General features: G+C 47.4%; 1 protein-coding gene across 5 annotated transcripts in view; it reads right to left on the bottom strand.

Moving 5' to 3' along the window:
* Apba2 (amyloid beta precursor protein binding family A member 2) overlaps positions 1–20,641 on the bottom strand; it is a 184,517-nt gene that overhangs the window by 15,711 nt on the left and 148,165 nt on the right. For 4 of the 5 annotated variants that reach the window (XM_051206443.1, XM_051206442.1, XM_051206444.1 and 1 more), the window contains 3 exons: positions 6,406–6,551; positions 5,451–5,486; positions 2,748–2,834 (listed from right to left, as the gene is read on the bottom strand). In XM_051206443.1, the coding sequence (XP_051062400.1) occupies positions 2,748–2,834; positions 5,451–5,486; positions 6,406–6,551 (269 nt within the window). The remainder of the gene's footprint in view (positions 1–2,747; positions 2,835–5,450; positions 5,487–6,405; positions 6,552–20,641) is intronic. The other variant, XM_051206446.1, reaches the window with a different exon arrangement.

Below are 20,641 nucleotides of genomic sequence, written 5' to 3'. Positions count from 1 at the left end.
AGCAGCATTACTGGCCTCCAGCCACTGGATACCATTGCCAAATGTCCTAGAGGAAGGGTGGGAGGTATTGAGTGGCCCTTGTTGAGAACCATAGCTGTAGTTAATATAGTGTTTTACGACAATCCTGGACAGAGTGGCCTTTGTGATGCTTCTCCAACTCCACCTTGGAGAAGGAGCATGTCATGTGCTGAAGTACATCCCAGTAACACATATGGTTGGTTACACACAGGTTGACTCCATGCCTTCCCAGTTTTCCTGTGTTAAGGCCAATGATGAGTTTGTCACAAGTCAGGAGATAAAGTAGCGAGCCTGCCTGAGGTCAGCGTATCTCTATAGTGGCCCCTGGCCAGGCACATTACTCTTGATGTCTTTTGCCACTTGATCGGAATCTCCTTGGGCAGCCTGCCCATGACCCCTTCCTAACAAGGCTGCACACAAAGGCTCTGAAAACTCATCAGCTGGCCTTTTGTGCCTTTGTTCTTCTATCACAAAGGGAAATCTAGTATCTCAGAGGCTCTGACCTCCAGTGCTCTTTCCCTCTGCACAGATCCTTTCTCTTGCAGTGTGCATGGCATGCACCTCTCTAGGCACTGGTGTACTTGCTGCCAAGGTTACAAGGAGGCTCATCATCCATAACACAGGGAAGGCAGGGGCCAAGTCTTCAGCATTGAGACTCTGGCATCTGAGACACTGACCACTAGCAAAAGCTTCCAAATCATTCCCCGGCTCTGGATCCTCAGACAGAGGCTGCCACTGTGGTGGCCTCACTCCCCCTGGCCACTTCAGCCCCTCCTCTCTCACCTGTCTCCACCCTCCAGCATCTACCAGTGTTTCAAACCAGTCTCCTGCTGTCACCTCCTTTCCAGTTCATTCTAAACAGCAACTTGGAACAGGCTCACTAGCTGTCAACAGCCAACCCCCTTCTTTCCTTCTTTTTTCTGGGAGACAGCATTCTGGCAAGAGCATCAGCCAGGGGCAGGGGGTGAAAACAAATAACTACCTCAGCAGGCTAGATGGTGGTCCCAAGAGAGACTCATCTACAAGGCCCTCCTAAGCTGGCACACAGGAAGTATATTTCAGAGCAGCTGCCATCACACTACCACAGAGCCTGATCCCCACTGCCTGAACTGTTTGTGTGGAAGGCAGGGCCTACATGGGACACCACCATTCTTTCTGGGGGTCTGCAGTCTTATCATATGGCAGGAAGAGGGTCCCCAGACAGGGCCTTGGGTGGCAGATACACTAGCAGTGGCATTCACTTCTAGGGGAGCTGAAGAGTGCCTGGGGACAGACTGCAAACGAAGCAGGGTTCTCCTGCACTTCGCCCAGGTACCCTTCCTTTTGCTGACAGCTGCAGCTGGATCTGGAATGTTCCCAAAGGCCCCTACCCATGGTGCTACTGAGAAATGGCAGAACCTCCAGGAGGCTGGGCCTGGAGGAATAAAGCTAGGTCACTGGGGATATATCTGGGGGTTATTAGAACTTCAGGCCACCATTTCCCCTCTCTTCTCATGAAAGCCTCCAGGAAATAGGCAACTTCCTCCCCCATGTGATCCCACTATGATGGCTGCCTCACCACCCATGCATAAAAACAGTAGGACCAGGCTGTAGATCAAGCGATTGTCAACCTTCCTAATGCCCTTTGGTACCATTCCTCATGACCCCCAACCATCAAGTTATTTTTTGTAGCACACTTCATAACTGTGAATTTATTATGGTTATGAATCATAATATAAATATTTGATGTGCAGGATATTCTATATGTGACACTCAGGGGTCCTGACCCACAGGTTGAGAATGACTGCTATAGACCATAACAAAAAGTTAACTAAATGGCAGAAACACATTGATGCTGGGAACTAGGGTCTATACTGTAAGACAAAGGGGAGTGTACGGGATGGGAAGAGCACTACCATCCCAACAGGCGGTCTCAGGTATAATGAACTTATAGCTTTTTGCAGCACATGCCGTTCAGTTCCACAAACTGCCAGGGCTCAGGAGCAATGACTCACCAGCAACTGCAAGCAGCCGCAGCCAGGTCCATATGTATGCATGTCATTGTCTACTAAAACAAACTGTGGGGCCCTGGAAAAGATGCCTGGCTCAGGACTAAGGAAGGTAAAGTGCAAGGTTATTGCCAAATACCTTACGGTCTCAGAAAGTAAAAGAGTGTTCAAACATCAGAGGGAAGAACACCATAATAACACCACTATCAACAAGGTTCTTGTGTCTTGCAGAAAAGTGACCAGGGAGACATAGAGCAGTATCTGTCGGTGGGTGACAACATGGTGTTGTTATAAATCACTGTTGTGTACTTTCCATGTTGCAAACAATATGGGCAAGAGTGTCAATAGCGGCCAAGAACTCAGAATATAAGGGATCCGGAACCCAGAAGGGCTAGTGCACGGGTTCTCAGCCTGTGGGTCACGACACTTTGACAAACATTTATCCCCAAACTATTTATATTATGACCCATAACAGTTTCAAAATTACAGCTATGAAGTATCAACAAAAATAATTGTATGGTTGGGGGTCACCACAACAGGAGGGGTACAGCATGAGGAAGGTTGGGAAACACTGTGTCTAGTGTGTCACCTCCTGATTCCCTGGCAATGACAAAGACACAAAGGTACTTTGAACCTGGGCACTGAAGTACAATCTTCCCTGGGAAAGCTCTTCTGCAACTAGATGCTCTCCTGAGGCCCCAGGCTAGCGTGATTCCGGACAACTGCAGGTCAAGTGCTTACCTGTGTGTCAGCGTTTAACACTTTGATCCTCTGGGTAGAGATGAAGAGGTCTACTTCTGTCAGTGTCTGGGTATCACCCTCAGAATTCTAAGAAAGAACAACAGATGTCACAACCCAGAGGTCCACCACAGTTCGCTGCCTCATGTGATACTATAGTGACCCTGAGTTGACACAGGTCCAAAGTGGGGCAGCCTCTGGAAGCCTGCATGCATGGGTGGTGGGGAACCCCCTCTGGAGTGTGAACTCTTGAGGTACAGTGCACAGGGAGAAGGGGAAGCTTGCCATAGCAGGTGCCTGGAGTCTTACGGCTCCCCTTGGCAGCCAGCAGGGCCCTTGGCTAATTCTTGCTGGATGTGGTGATGGTGACTGTCATCACACTCCAGGTACAAATCTTAAAGTTAGAGATGTTAGGAAATAGGGGAAAGGGAAAACATTCTCCAAAAAACTTTGCTTTAGACCTAAGCCCTTCCTTTTTACTTAAATGTAAACGTAATCACATGGGCACCCTTCCAAAGACAACAAAGAGAGATGGAGGACAGAACTGGGCAATGCCTGACAGTGACAGGCCAGTGCAGGGAGAGAAAGCTGTCACACCTTGATTGTGGCCTCCACCGGCAGTGGCTCAGTCTGCCAGCTGTGTTTCAACCTCCTGCTCTGGAGCTGAGCAGCTATTCAAGGCCTGCCCCTAAGCAGAGCAACTGCTAATTGTTCTTTACACCTGTGAGGATCCTAATTACCTCACAGTGGCACGAGAAAGTACTGCCCCATTTGCTCCCCATCCTGCCCTCCCGCTTTGCCCACTGGGGTGAGTAATTCAGTGTGATCTCTGGGGGTCTGGGGTGGCATCCTCAACCACCACATAGCAGAAACTGTGATGTAATTATTCAGTAGACAAATTCCAATCGAAATCCTCCCTGCAGACAAGTTTTCAAGAATCTAAGTTGCAGAGAAGCCCTGTATTTCAGTGACAACATATGTCTTAGTTCTGTTGCCAAGGGCAGAGATCTTTGGGGCTGTCAGTCAACCACAAGATGATCCTGCCTTTAAATAAGTAGAAAAAGAACAGACTCCTAGACAATCCAGTTGAAGGAAAACCTTCAGGACCATGAGGAGCTTTCCCTCTGTTTGAAAATACCTGGGTTACATTCCACAGCAGGGGAATCCCCACCGCCACCATGTTAAATTGTTTAGGTTAGCATACAAAGTCACTATCCCCCCATGACATCTTCATACATGTGTGTCACTGCACTTCACTGTTGTATTCGGAGATTACAGCTCAAAATCCTGCTGCTTAAAAGTAGGAAAAGCCAGAGTAAATAATAATAATAATAAAAATTATAGGTTGCCCTTGGTGTTAGGCCTTCAGTAAAGGAATTTTAGTGAAGAATCTCCAGAGGGCTACACTCAGATGGTAGGAAGGCAAACAGAGGTGAGACTGACAAAGAGATGGGGTAGGTCATCTATGACCTGCCCTGGCAAAAGATGGAGAGAAACAAAGTCCTACAAAAGGGCACCAGAGAACAAGGTTGGCCATGGTTCAGCCAGGACAGTGTTCCCCACTATCTGCAGTCAGATCATAAAAGGGGCCCTACACAGTGACCCAGGAAGAAGGCACCTTCTGCCAAGGTGGCCTGGCTGCCGACCATTCTGAAAAAGACCGCACTGTGTCTCACCCCATTAGAGTCTGTGACTCCAGAGGATTTCTGGGCCTGCAGACCCAGAAATTGGTTACAATCGCTAAGAACCCCAGTGCCCCCACTTCCCCCAGTCCTGAGCAGCTCAGGGGAGGGCAGGGATGACAAACAAGAAGGTTCTCTTCTGCACAGAAACATGTCCATCCACAGGCCTGCAACCTACTGCCTAGAGGTCCTTAACATCCAGTCTGAGCTGGCAGATGGAGAGCAGTGAGTTCATCCCCCAAACATGAAAAGGGAGCCCAGCAGGTAGGGTCCTTTGGCCACAAAATCAGAAAGTGCTGTCACTTTGAGGATGAGAAACTAGATCTCTTGTTGCTGAAACATAAGTTTAAAAGGGGGTAGATAACAAGCCACTGTGCTGCATCTCCATGAACTTACCCAAGCCCCCCTGAAACCAAGCTTGCTGGTGTCATATGTAAGGATATAGAAAAAAAAACCAGCATTTACAGAATAACTAGGTCAATAAACCAGTGACTGTCAACCTAATTTTGAAAGTCTACCCAGGCTTTAAGAACTGTTTTCTTTTCCTTCCTTTTTCTCCTTTTTTCTTTTGCTTTTAGATGTGTGTGCCAAGACCTTTGTGTGAAGGCGGGTGCTCTACCACTGAACCACGTCTAGTGGAGACAACTACTACTTGTCTTGGTTTAAAGGGTGAAAATTCATGGACCTAAAAAGCAGAACAATGTAGTTAATATTATACAGGAAGCCGAGTACTAGACAAACTACACTGTCCTAGCAAATGTCCTGTTTAGAAGCATGCACACAAAACAGAGCTCTGCAGACATGAACCATGCTTCCAGACATGGGAGGCAGTAGAAAAGCTGATTAACCTGGGGTAACAAGATAAACAGTATGTCTTCATCTCAAAATCCAGCATTCTCCTAAGAAGGAAGAAAAGCCTATATACTGCTTGAATTCCCATGCATGGGGTAAGACAGGTACGCACGCACGCACGCACACACGCACGCAAGCATTGCTGTATCAGGCCCACACAGGTCCTACACACCGCTTTTTTCTTGATCTTAGCAGCCTTCTGCATCCTCTGAGAAGCATGGAAAAGAAAAGAAAATCAGGAAGGAAGCTGTGGCAAGGTTATTTCAGCCTTATGCTTAATAGGAAGAACTCAGACTCTACAAGGGCCGGTGGACAGTCACCATTGTGCTGAGAGCACACAAAAGAGAGAGGCCATTCATGCCTGCCACCTCTGGGAGTAGAAATGACTGCCACTCACTCCATATACCCGAGGATAGGATCAGGTACCAGAAACCAGGCCAAGGTGGGCAGAGTCATAGGGCCCAGAGCTTTGGTCAAAGGAAAAGTAAAGGCTGGATTCAGCCCTGGCCCTCCCAGATTTGGATTATCTTCACCAGCATAGATGATCTGGTTCCCTCTGTTTCCATCCACTGCATAGTGGGGGTGGGGGGTGACACTGTTCCTCATTCCCACAGGCTGGTAGTATATTCAGGCTCCATTTATCCAGTGTTGGGCACCAAGTCCCCTCCTCTGACCTTACCTAGCTTTACTAGTATGATTTTGTATTCCCTCTGCCCATCCTCACCTGCTGACAAAACCACACAGGCCAAAAAGCCTACAGAGCTTTGAGTATATCAGTTTTCCTTGAGGCCATGCATTTGAGTGACACTTGATGTACCCTCCCCTGCTTCTCGAAGCACTTCAGTGCTAAAAATATACTGTTGGGATAGGATTTAAGTCTCCAAACAAATATGCTTAAAGACTGCAATGCCTCAGAACCATCAGCAGCCTTTGAGAAACTGTTTCCGAGTAGCTGACTGGACCACATCTAAGGAGACAGTGATGACTGTGCCAGCCAGGCTACAGGTCTCTTTTGGGATGCTGGGCCATGCCTACTTTCTGCACTGGACAAAGCACCTGAACCCCATCACTTTGGGGCACCCCCAGGGACCCTCCCAAGTAGCCCTCAGGGCCCAGAAGCACCCCACCTTGACCCTGCTGACAGCCTCCTGAGCCTGCATCATTCGGATGTTTTTGGAGGGGTTGCGCTCAGAGAGCAGCTGGGTGGAGCCCAGGTAGTTGGCTGCAAAGATGATCCCATCGATGAGGTCTTCTGGCTCACAGGGCCCTGGAACTGAGGAGGTATAGAGTGAGTGCCTTCCTAAAAGAGGAACCAGGAACCAGGAATTTACATACCCAGCCCAGCACAAGGTACACAGCAACCAGGATAGCAAAGAGGGGTGACTAAGCTGTGCAGTGAACCTGCAACTCAGGGGAAGCCAGTACAAGTCACACAACTGACCCATAGCTGAAAAGCTCTGCATGAATGGTGTGATGAGGGGTATTCCGGGCCCCCAGGCAACTGTGTCTCAAGGTATCCCAGACTTCAGGGTGACCTGTACCTGCTGTGGTCTAGAAAGGACTGCCTCCCAAACACAGCACACTTTCCATACTGTCGTGGAGGTATGTGAAGGTCCATGCTGAATTCTTCGGGGACTTTCTCTCCCTCCCCTCTCAAGTGGGGCTCCTGCCAGCCTGCAGTTTCTCATCCCACCCAACCCAGACCTCAGCAGGGCAACATGGTCCTGATTCTATCTGCTGCCTCTAGACTGTAACAGCACAGAAGAAGCTCTGATGGAGTACACCACCTATACCGTCCAGAACAAGGACCACAGACACTGGTACTCTGAACACTTCAACTGGAGTGGCTGTTCCTGAAGATGCAGCTGACACTCTGTATCTGAGACCCACATCTGTGAACTTCAGATCATGCACTATGTAATGAGACCGTGAGACCCGAGATGGCTGTGTCCATGCTGAGCAAGCTCAGACTTTTTCCCTCGTGGTTATTCCCTGAAAAACTACAGTGTAACCGTTGTTCACATGACACTTCTATTGTACCTGGTACTTAAAAGCCATCTAGAGATAAATTTGTGTGTGAAGGAGGGTGCACAAATTACATTTTTATTCAATGTGGATGTGGACAGCTGCAGACTGGCTTCCAAAGGGGTCCTACAACCAGCTCTCCACAGACATCAAGGGAGGGATAACTATAATTTTAATATGTTGAAACATTGAAAGCCACAGGTTACTGGTCCATGGCTCCTGAATAGGTCATTGCAGCTCTAGTGAGGGGGGTCTACTAACACACTCTTAAGGGGCAGATGAGGAAGACAGGGCTTTTCCTGTCTGTTGCAAGGACAAACTTCTGTCCTGAGATGCAGAAGCTGTGGTGGGTAGTATGGAAATGAGTGGGCAGGGTATATTATTTACAATATCAGGTGGGACTACAGTCAACTGACAGGAGACCTGGTGTAGGCTTACATGGCTGCACCTGCTCCTAGTCAGGACCTTCCTGAACACCCTGCATGACAGATGCTCCAGTGACTTCCAGTCTGCTGGCATAGCCCTTATACCAGTTTAAAGCCATTGAGCTCCCCTACCACTCCACGTCCTCGGGGAAGAAACATGTCCCTCTGTAGAACCCAAGGACAGATGGAAGGAAGGTAAGTGGGATGAGTTAAAGGGGATGGGAGGTGGTCCTTTCTCAAGCCTATGTCCAGGGGTGGAGATGTAGCCAATGACCAGCTGACCCCCTTTCACCATGATAGCCAATGTGACCTGGCTGACACAGTTACGTCTGGAGATCCTTGGGGAGCAGCCATGCTACAGGACTGTTGTGGGGGCTCTGCAGCCTGCGGCTGATTAGCTCAGGCTTTCTGGGTTCAAACTGGCAATCTAGCCAACACCCATATGCCTGGCAAATGAGCCCATCACAGGTTGCTCCTCCCACTGTCACTGTCACCTTGCTCAGTGCAGCTGCATCCTGCTGCTTGGATGATGCCTTTGTTACCACACTTCTTCCAGCCACCCACCCCAACATCGAGCTTGGTGATGGCTCAGGTCGGAAAGACCAATCCAGCGGAAGCTCTCTGGTGGATGCCAGTTCATCATGGACTCTCCATGGAGAGCTCCTCACCTAGAACTCCTCCCCACATATCATCAGACTCCTATCCACCAGTGTGCCATATATACATAGACACATGCTAGAGAGAGAGAATGTGCACGAGCAAGCTGGGGTGGTACATGCTATGGCATGGCTCTGGACCTCACATACTAGCTCATGCTCCTCCTGGGAATGGAAGGGCATGAGCTTCCAGCAATGAGGAGCTCTTGGTTCTCAGTGGAAGACACCTTAAATTATTAAAGCAACAGAGTGCCTATGATTATCTTAGCCCAAACTCAGAAGAAAGAAGAAGGTGGCTATTTAAGGCCAAGAGAATTGCTGGCACCTGAGGGAGGCAAATGTGGCATTTGATGGCCAGGTGCCTAGTCCCGGGGAGATGGTGTTTGTGAGCCAGCACTGATCCGTGAGCTCCAGCTACCTCACACTTAGTGGGGTCAGATGGAGCAGAGGGTTCCCAACACTAGAGAAACTCCTGAGATGGGAGCCATTCAGAGGAAAGACTCATGAACTCAAAGCAGCTGTCATTGCCTCTACACGATTGGGTCTCTCAACAGTTCATCATGGAAGAGGGAGGGGCTCATGAGGTTCCTTGATGGCTGCTTAGGGAGGGATGTCATTCTCTCCAGTGGTGTAAACAATGACAAGCTGCTCATGCTCCAATAAATAAACCCTCACAGCTGCCAACAAATAGTGGGTCCTCTCTCTCTCTCTCTCTCTCTCTCTCTCTCTCTCACACACACACACACACACACACGCACACGCACACACACACACACAACAAACACCATAAAGAAAAAGGAGGGGTCGGGAGAAAATTTATTGAGTTTCAGAAGGAGATGGAGGGTGAAATGGGGTAAGTAATGGGTTGTGAAAATATCTAGAGTGTTATATATTATGTGTGTGTGTGTGTGTGTGTGTATGCATGCATGTATGTATGTAGGTATCAAATTATCAGACAATGAAAAAGAGGACTCAAGGCTTTGGCTTTCAAGCCTGTGGCTGCAGGGCCTCTGAGCTTTCTCTGAATATACAGCTGAGACTTCAGGGCATAAAGTGGGGGCTGTTCAGCCCTGGGGCAGGCCTAGGGGGCTCAGTGAGGCCAGGATTGGGACAGGCATGCTCAAACTGCAAGACAGTAGAGTGGAGGGAACTCAAGAGACACCTCCCCAGTCAGGATTTTCCCAGGCCAAGAACCCACACTAGCTTTCTCAGGCAAGGGCTCCCACATCCTGTCCCCAAGGGCAAGGTGGCCTCAACTGTCCCTGCAGCTCTCCTTGGTAAGGGCCTACTCAATCTTCTCTATCAAAGGCACCATAGCTCTAGGTTTGGAGCTGGCTATTGGCAGTGATGGTCCTTGTGCAACAGCCAGGGGGTTTGGCAGCCACCCAGCACAAGGAACAGGAACCATCACAACCCAGGCGCTGCCACCCTGACTTCTAGGACTTCAGCTTTTCCACCATCGGCCACATTGGTCTTAACTCTCTCCAGTGAACACAGGTCAGAGATGTGTGTATCAGTGGCGAAGGGGCATCTCATAGACTTGGATCCCCCAAGTGGGGCCCAATGCCATAATTGTGTGTGTGTGTGTGTGTGTGTGTGTGTGTGTGTGTGTAAGAGAAGAGAGTACTACTGTGTCCCATGGATGGTGCAGGGACTTTATTTACCCTTGGGGAGACTCAGCCAATACCAGGATCTAAGCTAGGCAAGTATCCTCTCATCCTGTGGGAGGGAGGACAGGGACAGGCCTCTGAATCGGACTCCCACCTTAAGAGCTTATGCCTTCTGGCTCCTTCCATCAGTTTCCCAGGCGACCTAACCAGCTTCCTGGACCTGGATGAGGCTTATGCTCCTGTTTTCATCCCTGTGCCTGAGAAGAAGACTGTTGATAGCACTGTTGCTCCTCACTAACCTGAGAACAGTGGGGGGCACAGACCCTGTGTGTGAAGGGCACTTGTTCCTCCTTCATCGAACTCCCCAGCAACTCTTAGCTGGCACCAGCAGAGGGAGACGGAGAGCAGAGCAACTCCAAATGTTTAATAGACTGCGTCCCCAGAGGGCAATGCGCCCCCTTCTGATGGACCTCTGACTCACACAGCATATATCCCTGAGTGTGCAGGTGACAAGGGTGTGAGACACAGCCTTCCTTCCCTGCCTGAAGCATGCTTGTTTGCAGCATGGTTAGCCTGCTGCTGTCCAGCCCCAGAGTCATTATGCTCTGTATGTAGCCTTAGGGTGAGGTTTGTTGTCTGGCTCTGTGGACAGGGAAGTGTTGGCGTCTCATGGAGATATAACTGGCATCACCCATCTCTGCTACCTGGGGAGGATAATTCTGCATGTAAGGAGTGGGCAGATGCTGCTAGCTTCAAAACTGCCCCCTCTCCCTGGGTGCCAGAGGGCACAGTTGTGGGGCTGGAGTATAGCACTAAGCAGACAAATTTCTTGTGCATCTGGGAGGCCCAGGTGCAGCTGCCATGTCTCACTCACCAGCCCTGTGTGAGAGCAGAGTTCCAGCCATCAGTCCTTCACAATCCCATGAAATCAACCTCATTGTCCCATTTTATGAGAAAGACCATTTAAGCAAGGTCAAATGGCTTTCCCTAAATCAGTATCCTGCCTGTGAGGACTTGTGATGTCACAAAACAAGGCCCACAGCATGTGGGCTGACACCAGTCCACAGGCCAACATAAACTCATAACCAAGGACTGTGATGAGAGCCAGTAGGAAAGGTGTGGTCCTAAAGGAGGAGCAGCAGGCCTAACCTGAGGGAGGGAGCTGCCAGTGAGTGGAAGTCTGTAACATTGGAGATATCAGCGAGTCAGAGAAGAGAGCTTGCCAGGCTGAGGCAAGAGCAGGTACAAAGGTAGCAGAGAGAGAGGCAATTCAGGAGGACTAGAGGGCTTCCAGGTGACCTGGTTCAAGGAAGGAGCCAGCAGTTGGAGTAAGTCAGAGTGTAGAAAAAGCACTGTGGCTAGATGTGAAGATTTAGGAGCCATTTCAAAGATGGTCACTCTGGCCTAGCAGCCGGGGAAGTAGCTCAGCCACACCACTTTCTCCAGAGAGACAAAACAGAGAGGAAGAATGAAGAACAGCAGCTAAGTGGCCACTGCAGGAGTCCAAACAAGCAGGAAAGGATTCTGGTGTAGACAAGGAGGATTATGGGATTGGGAGAGTCAGGCTGAATGGGAGGTGAGGTAGAGAAGAATTGAGAAGATGGTCCATGGCTAGATGACTAGAGCTTCTACTCACTCTCAAAGGGTTCCTTGGAAAGGACTGGCCTTGAGGCAGGGCTTTTGGACCAGTTTAGCTGCAGGAGCTAGGGCACCTTCCAAGAACAGCTTAGAAGGCCCAGGTTAGACAACAGATGAAGAATGAGCTGTAAGAGGTGTTAAGTGAAGCTGCAGGCATGGGTGAGGGAGGATAGGGAGCGAGGTAGCAGAAGGAGGCCCCAGAAACCAGCTCTGCCAGGCATGACGAGAGAGAGAGAGAGAGAGAGAGAGAGAGAGAGAGAGAGAGAGAGAGAGAGAGAGAAGCTCATCTGTACCATGCTGGCAGGAGGCCATCTACAAGGGGTCCCCATGTTCTGGGCATCCTGACAAGGCAACCAGTGGTGACCTTGGAGCCATTTCAAGGGAAAGCAGGTGGGAGCCAACCCATGGGGGAGCAGTGTGGGCAGGGGCAGACTCTGAGCCATTCTCAAGTTTGGGCTCCAAGAAGCAGAGGAGGGTTGCTAGTATGGGGATATGTAAGACACAGATGGATTCAGTGGGAGGGAGGAAGGAGGAAGGACAAGCATCGGATCTTGTGAGGACTATGGAGCAGAGGGACACCCATCTCCACGGCCTCAGAAAGGCCACAAGTCTGATAAGCCACTCTTTAGGGCACATGTCACACAGCCACTAAAGTCAGTGAAGAGCCAACCCATGGGGAGGAGCCCCCAAGAGGGGAAGGAATGGCCTTCAGGCCCCCTGGAGAGCCTCTCTCTAAGAGTCTACAGTGCTTCCATCTTCAAGAAGCCTATCCCAGAGCAAGGCTCTGCCCGGCAGCAGCTTGGGCCTCTGAGACACCCCTGTGCAGAGCAGCCTGTGCTGCTCACAGATGGTGCTATCTGTAAATTCAGGCCTGACACAGGTAGAACTGTCATGGACAGGGACAGCTCGCAGTGACACACATGGTGTGGTGCTTTAGAACACAGCAAATGACAAGAGTCTGCAGCGGCTGCAGGAGGAGAAACTTTGATAGAGGAAAAAAAGGCCAAATCCAAGTCCAGCCCAGTCCCCAGTTCCACTGAGGTTAACATAGACATTAGCTTGTGTCTGGGTAGATGACTTCCAAGAAAAAGGAGGGAGAGAGGGGGAGGGATGGAGAGAGGGGAGGGAGGGGAGAGAGGGAGAGAGGGAGGAAGAGAGAAAGGAAGGAGGAAGGAAGGGGGAGGGAGGGAAGGGAAGGGGAGGGAGGGAAGGAGGAAGAGAGGAGGGAGGGGGGAAGGGGGAGGGAGGCAAGGAGGGAGGGAGAGAGAAAGAGAGGAAGAAGGAAGGGGGAGGAGGAGGGAGAGAAGGGGAGGGAGGGGGTAGAGAGAGAGAGAGAAAGGGAGGAGGAAGGAGGAGGGAGGAAAGGAGGGAGGGAGAGAAAGGGAGGAGGAAGGAAGGGGGAGGGAGGGAAGGAGGGAGGGAGGAAGGAAGATTGGCCAAATGGGAAGAGCCATTTCCTGAGCTAGTATTTGTGGAGGCAGAGACCTGGAAAACCATCTTAAAGCAGAGAGTCCCATGGAGCAGGTTGGAAGGCTACTAGCACCATGCAACTCTAGAAAGAAGGCATGATGGAGAAAGGAAGTCTAAATGCACCTCCACTTATCTAAACAAAGGAAGTTAAACTCACAATAAATATACACAAAACATTAACCGTTGCATAAAATCAAGTGTGTAAAAAAACTTTATATAAGCCCCATAAAATCCTATCTAAAACGTAAAATAAAAAAGATTTTTATGCTTTGTGCATCCATTTAGAAGTTTATACAAAGAACAGAGCATTTTAGAAATCTGAAAAAAATGATGTTAAACAACATTAATTGCTGTCTATGGAGAACATAGGAGATAAGGATGCAGGACTAGACAGCTCTGCACACAGTACACGCTGTGCTGTATGTCTGACTTTAGACCCATGCCAGGTACTTTCCATGGTCATACTGACAAAGCTTACTTCTAAGAATTAAAAGGAAAATGAAACAAAGTAATCTAAATGTTCATCTGTGACATGATAAAAAAAAAACCTAAACATGATTTCCAAGCATCTGGGATAGCCTGCTATGGGAAGAGAGGCCCCAGAGATACACCCCTGGTACCCTGGAGATGGTTCCCTCCCCATCTGAGGCCATTTGGTGGTCCATCCCTGGGCTTTGCTGCAAAGACAAGAACGAAGGCCAGGAAATCCTAACTGAGCCTACAGCTCTGCATCCTTGGCAATGTCGATATTGCCATCTCTGGAAATGAAGTGTGATTAGTGAAATAAGACAAATGCATAATCACTGAAAATCAGAACCTGGGGCACAGGAACAAAAGAACATGAATGCAAGAGCCCTGAAGTCCTGGCAAAATATCAGCACAAATCATTGCGGCAGTGCAACTTTGAAAATAAAACACACTAGTTATTGTTTATTGAGTATAATTGCATAAAAAATACCCTCAAATTTAGTGGCTTAAAACAGCAAACACTCATTATCTTGGGAATCCTGCTATGTCTTAGCTGGGGCCTGTGGCTCTGTGATGGCTTTAGTCTAGGTAGCTGTGCAACCTGTTACAATTTTAAGACCTGAACAAGAAAGATCAATTCTAAGTTCCCTCCCATGGTGGCTGGCAGAGCCTTAGGTCCCCTGCCTGCTGGCCTCTCTGCAAGGCAACTCAGGACCATGGCACAGCAGGTTGGCTCCCTTAGACAGTGAGCAATGGAGAGATGGAGGCAACACCTCTTCCTATATCCTAATTTTGGAGGTGACATCCTATTAATCCCTTTTCCAAGCTCATGGTCATGGTGAGGAGCTTGTATGACTTCCATAATGTATCATTAAAACTATTGTGAAAAAGAAAACAGGGACTGTTAGTTTTGTCAACTTTATGCAGACATCTGAAAGGCCAGCCTCCCTTGAGGAACTGCCTAGATTAGATTGCTTGGTGGGCATGTCTGTAGAGTTATTGATGGAGGAGAATCCAGCTCATTATGGGCAGTACTTTCCCCAAGCAGGCGATCCTGGGTTCTATATGAAAGCTGGGTAAGCATAGTCTTTGAGAAATCCAACAAACCGCCTTCCTCCATGGTTTCTGCTTCAAGCTCCTGCTTAAGTTCCTGCCCTGACTTCCCTCAATGATGGACTATCACCTGCAAATGTAAACCAAACAAACTCTCCCGCTCCTAATGTGATTTCACTCACAGTTTTCTTACAGCAACACAAAGAGAGAAAAAACATATGAGTGCAGAATCTACAGGAGGCCAAACAGAATTATAACATCTACCAACCAGGCTCACTGGGGACATTATTCAGAGGGACACTGTGCATGAGCAAATGCAAACACTAGCTGACACCGAATGACACACAGAAATGACTGCTAGCTTTATTTCAGTTGTGGCAATAACATTGCAACGATTTTTAATAGTTTCCATATTTAGGGATATAGAGTTGAAATATTTAGAGGGAAAATGGGCTTGCTCTAGAGAACTTGGAGTGTGGGGATGGAAGCTAACCACCATGGGTCATAAGGAGGTGTGCACTGTGAGTCTGAAGTCAGTAAGAGTGTGTGGTGATGGGTATAATTTTCTTTCTAATCTTTGTATGTGTGAACATTTTATAACAAACCAAAAGGATGGGTCTTTTCAAACCAGTGCTACTTTTTTCCTTATTTTCTGGCCAATTCAGTGAGATAAGAGGAAGAATTGACAAAAAAAAAAAAAAAAAAAAAAAAAAAAAGGAGAGTGTAAGGCATTCTAATTTGCAGATGGCATGATTCTAGGCCAGGGAAGAGCCAAGAAAACAAATAAAAATGTATTTGGGGGAAAATAAGAAAAATTCCCAAACCAATGGTTTAGAATTTAATATAAAAAAAATCAATAGGTTTCTTTGTACCTACAAGCAAATCAGAAAAACGTAATGAAGCAAAAGATAACATTTATCAAAACAATAAGTGGGATAAAAGGCAAAAGAATAAATGAATGAAAAGGATGTGTGTCAGGGTTCCCGAACAAGCTCTAAAGACAAATACATTTGACCTGATGGGGCAAGAAGCCTCGTTAGGCATCAGAGAAGTCTGCGCTGTAGAGCTGACACTTTCCCTCTAACTAGACAGACCGAATGGATGCCAAATAAAGATGCCAAGGGGAATTTCTTGTGTGTGTAACTAGACACACTAATCCAAAAACATATATAGAAAAATAGCCACACAGAAGTCTCCAGGGAAGATGTGAAAAAGAAAAATGGTGTCAGGGACACAAACAAGTCCAAGCAAGTTACATAATGCACATAAATCCTATGAGTAGAGCAGCCCCAGTTAAGACCTAGATGGACCATCCCCAGATGGACCCAGAGCCAGAAAAATACAGCAACGGCAGGGCCTCTGACACCAGTCATGTCCTGCCATAGTCAGCTGCTTGGGTACAGGGTGCTCAAAACATGATCTCTGACTGTATCCATAAATCAAAAATTTGCAGATGAATCAGATTCATTTTTCTAATCATAAAAGTTCTAGATGAAAACTTTAAAAATAATCTTAAGAATCGTGAGGATTATGTTGGCCTTAAAAATTACAAAAGAAAAAGATTAACCATTTGAACCCATAAAATTTCAGTGAAGCAATGTGTGTGTGTGTGTGTGTGTGTGTGTGTGTGTGTGTGTGTGTGTGTGTAAAGGACAAAGGCTGGGTGTGGTTGTTCACAACTATGGACCTAGCACTGGGAAGGCCGAGACAAGGGCTTGCAAGTTCAAGGCTAGACTCTACTACAGGATGAAATTCTGTTTAAACAGAACAAAACAAACAAAACCACCAAAGTATCCATAATGACAACTTCAATACAACCAAAGGGCTCCCTTCTTTTAAGTGAAAAGATAGCACAGATTCACAAGAAACAAAGGCCTAGCCAGGGCTTAAGGGAAACATTGGTCAAAGTGTAACAATGTTCAGCCACAGGCAATGAACCTCAGAGACCCAGCATATGGCATGGTGACTACTGACTACCACCTGCAAATCCACAGTCCCAATCTTCAACCAACCACTGACTGAAATGATCTTTAAGTATTGTATGTCACACAGAGAGGAACCAGGTACCCACACGAGTATAGGCTTGCACAGGTTATAAGCACACACCATACTATTTGCTATACAGGACTAGAGAATCTCTGTGGTTTTGGTAGCTATGGGGAGCCACTGGATATCAAAGGATAACTGTGTGCTAGAAATTTTCTAAGACCATAGATCTTAAGTGTTCTCTCTATGCTCCACACAGAGGAGGCTGTGATAGAGGAGGATGTGTTTAGCTCAACTGTAGAGATTATATCACCATGTATTTTTTTTATATCAACCACATGTTATACACATTTACCAACACATTTTGTATTTTCCAATTATATCCTAATACATCTCAGGGGATGGAGGGGTTAGATCCAAAAGAAGAATGGACAAAGAAGGTTTTTATTGTTGTTACCTGTAGTTTTTGGGGTGTGCAGGTGTGTGTACGTGTGTGGTATGTATGCACTTGTGGGTGCAGGCACCTATGTATGCATGTGGAGGCCAAAGGTCAATGTTAAATGTTTTCCTGTGTTGCTCTCCACTTTCTATTTTTGGGCAGGGTCTGTTACTGAGCTGGAAGCTTTAGGTTCCACATGGACTAGCTGGCATAAGCCTCCTATGCCAGGATTTGCCTATCTCCAGCACCCCATATTCATGCTCTCCAGTACTGAGGCTACAGGCATGGGCCACTGTGTCTGTTTTTTATGTGGCCATTAAGAATCAGAACTCAGATCCTTGAGTTTGTGCAGTAATAATAACCACTGAGCCATTTCCTCAAATGCTATGTTAACAACGTGGATTTGAAGTGTCCCCTGGAAGCCCATGTATTAAAGGCTAGGGTCCCCAGCTGATGGTTCTATTATGACATAATAGGACCTTTAAGGATGAATTTAAGGAGAAAATTAGACTACTGGGGTTGACCTTAAAGTGGGTTTGGGACCTCAACTCTCTCTCTCTCTCTCTCTCTCTTTCTCTGCATCTTAACTGCCATGAGGTATAATCTTGTTCCCTGTCCCCTGGCCTGTGCCATGTCACACCACAGTTCTCCAACAAAGCCAACCAACCACAAACTGGAACTTTTGAAACCATGATTCCTTTTTGTAAGTTAATCTGAGTTACTTTGCCACAGTAGTAGTATGCAGGAAAGGCTTAAGAAAAGAGATGTGAGCCAGGTATGCTAACTTGTACCTCAACTCCAGCATTTGAGAAGCAGAGGCAGGAGGACCAGGACTCTGAGTTCAACCTGGGCTACACAGAGAGACTCTAAGAAACAAAGCAAATTAAATGAGAAGGCAGGGAAGGATGGAGACACAAATGGCTCAGCTCAGCTTAAGAACTTCTGGAATGGTATTGAACTTCACTTCTGAGGAAAGATACACATGCGGATTCAACACAACACCACCATATACCCAGTGCCTGGAGGTAAGGACATCTAGCTAGAGAGCACAGTGTGGTGAGTATGGAGTCAGCACATTCATCAACAGCTGTTAAAGAACTTATAGCTTGGATATGAAGTGTCTCACCAGAAAGAAGCCTTGGTCCCCAGATAGTGACCCAATCACTGAGAGGTGAGTGGACCACAGGGCCTCTGACCCAATCAATGGGCTAATTCACCAATGGCTACATAACTTGCTGATGACACTGAGAAGAAAGCAAAACTTGTGGAGGTGGAGTTTGGTTAAAGACAGTAGGTCAGTTGGAGGGGCATTCCTAGAGACTGTATCTTGAGGTTCTCTGTCTTTCTCCTTCCTATCTGCCATGCAGTAAGGTTATTTGCCCCACCATGAGCCCGATCTCTACAGCCTCACTACAATGGAGCCCAGCAAGCATGGTCTGAAGAGTGACACAAATTAACTCTCATTCTTTGAGTTGTCTATTTGGGTATTTGGTCATAGCAATATAAATATGATTAGCACAATAACCAAGGGCTGTGTCTGCTGTCCCCTTTTGCAAGGTACTTCAGCCATGTTCAAAGTTAGAATGCTCTCATGTTGACATAACTGCTCACCCTACTTTATGTAGGGAGCATTTCTATAGAATAACCCATATCCACAACACAAGGCTGTTCACTGCTGCACTGACCAGAAACCTCTAGAAAGCTGGTTTGTACCAGACTGGTTAATAACGGCACTACCCACCCCTGGGTCATGCCCTGGATGACTGCTTTAACTGTCAGCTGGATGTGGGCATGGGGAAGGCCTCACTTGGACAGTGCAGTATCTATGTCAACGGGAAGTGTGTGTAAGCTGGTGTAAATCCAGGAAGCTTCAGGAGGGAGTCCCAGAAGAGGAGATGGGGTCTGAACCAAGCTTTCCGTACTGCGTGGGTGTAAAGGGAGGGCATTCCTCCCGGATCTCCAGAGGGAATTCATTTTCACTTCTGTGGATCTTGGCCTGATCCAAGCTCTATCTTAAATCTTTCAAACCCACTGCTAAGCAATAAAAGTTCCTGCTTTAAAATGTATAATGCCTGTCACTGACTGCTGACAAACTTGATCTTGTTTGTGAAAGAGAAAAGCTGTTGGCTTCTCTAATCTCTCTTTGAACTCCTGGAGTCACCTGAATCCTAGCCTGTCAACACTTCCCCAGACTCATGCCATCTCAGGAGCCTTGTCCCCGCAGTCAAAGAGGACACCTCTATTCAGAGGTCTCCTTTAGACAGGCTTGCCCTAGGTGTTTATTTTAAGAGAAAGTCAAACCTTGGATTCAAACACTGGATAGAGTAGCATTGTCACTGTGAAGAAAGGCAGTATCAGTTCCCCATTCTTCTAGTGGGCTAGCATGTAGGTCAGGCATGGCACATAGACAAGTTATAGATGGGTGAAGGAACCTGACACATAAGGCCAAGAATTATGGCAGGATGAGTCTAGAGCAGAAGGTGGTGTGCTGGGATTGCAGACATCTCACAGTAGCTTTGGCTCACAGAGGAGTAGCAAGTGTGAGGAATGGAGTATGAGCTGATCTCTGTTATTTTGGACTCATGCAGCCACTGTTAGGTACCATTGCTTGTGACCAATACCATCCTTTGGGTTTTAATAAGAACATGCAAGCTGAACTTTAACACAAATTTGTTCACAGGCTGCAAGTGTTGACACATCCTCTACCCTACCTGGAATTATGGGCTTGCACCTGAAATACATTGTGAAGTACCCTGAAATACATTGTGAATGTGCCTTCTATCTTTCATCACTTAGGGAAGTCCTCAGGAGTCTCTCTTGATATCTTGAGGTTTATTCTCCAGTGAACTCCCTGGAACTTGAATGGTATGTCTTTTATTCCTCTCCAGGGAGCTGCTGAGGGATGGGGATGACGAGCCAATACCAAAGGCTGGGTTCTAGTCCCATTTTGCCACTCTATATATAGTGACATCAAGCTTATGACTAACTCTCACGGAACCTCTTATTTCTTCCTTTGTCCTGACACCTACCTGTTACTGATAGCAGAGTGGCTGAAGAGTTGATATATTGGAGCATTTAGGTCAATCATGCCTGGCTCAAGCTAAGCAGCTGCAGGGCTTTGCCTACTTCTTATGCAGGTTTTTCTTATTTTTCTATCCACCTACCTATTCACCTATCCCTCTATCTATTAATTTTTAGAACTGGGGTTGAACTCAGTGATTCACATATGCCAAGCAAGGTCCCAATCACTGAGCCACACCCATGACTGTCCTCATTACTTAGGGCACACTGGATAGAAATCACAGGCTAAGAACTAATGGCTCTAAGTGCAGATGTGGCACTATCCCTCTTTAGCCATGGGCCATTGGGTATGTGATGTTAGGCTTACTTTGCTATGGGCCAGGAAGTCCACATTCCTGGTAGAGTAATTGGTCAGGTGACATGGTACAAACATAGTAAACAGCATGGGGCTAGGCCACACCATGCCCAGGTGTGCTGGCTAGGATTTTGTTTTGCTTTTTGTCAACCTGATACAAGCTACAGTCATCTGAGAAGAGGGAACAACAATTGAGAAAATGCTTACATAATACTGG

This window comes from Phodopus roborovskii, unplaced genomic scaffold, assembly GCF_943737965.1.
Source record: "Phodopus roborovskii unplaced genomic scaffold, PHOROB, whole genome shotgun sequence".
Classification (NCBI taxonomy): Eukaryota; Metazoa; Chordata; class Mammalia; order Rodentia; family Cricetidae; genus Phodopus; species Phodopus roborovskii.
Note: the sequence above shows the minus strand (reverse complement) of the source record. Positions and strands in the feature narration are given on the sequence as shown.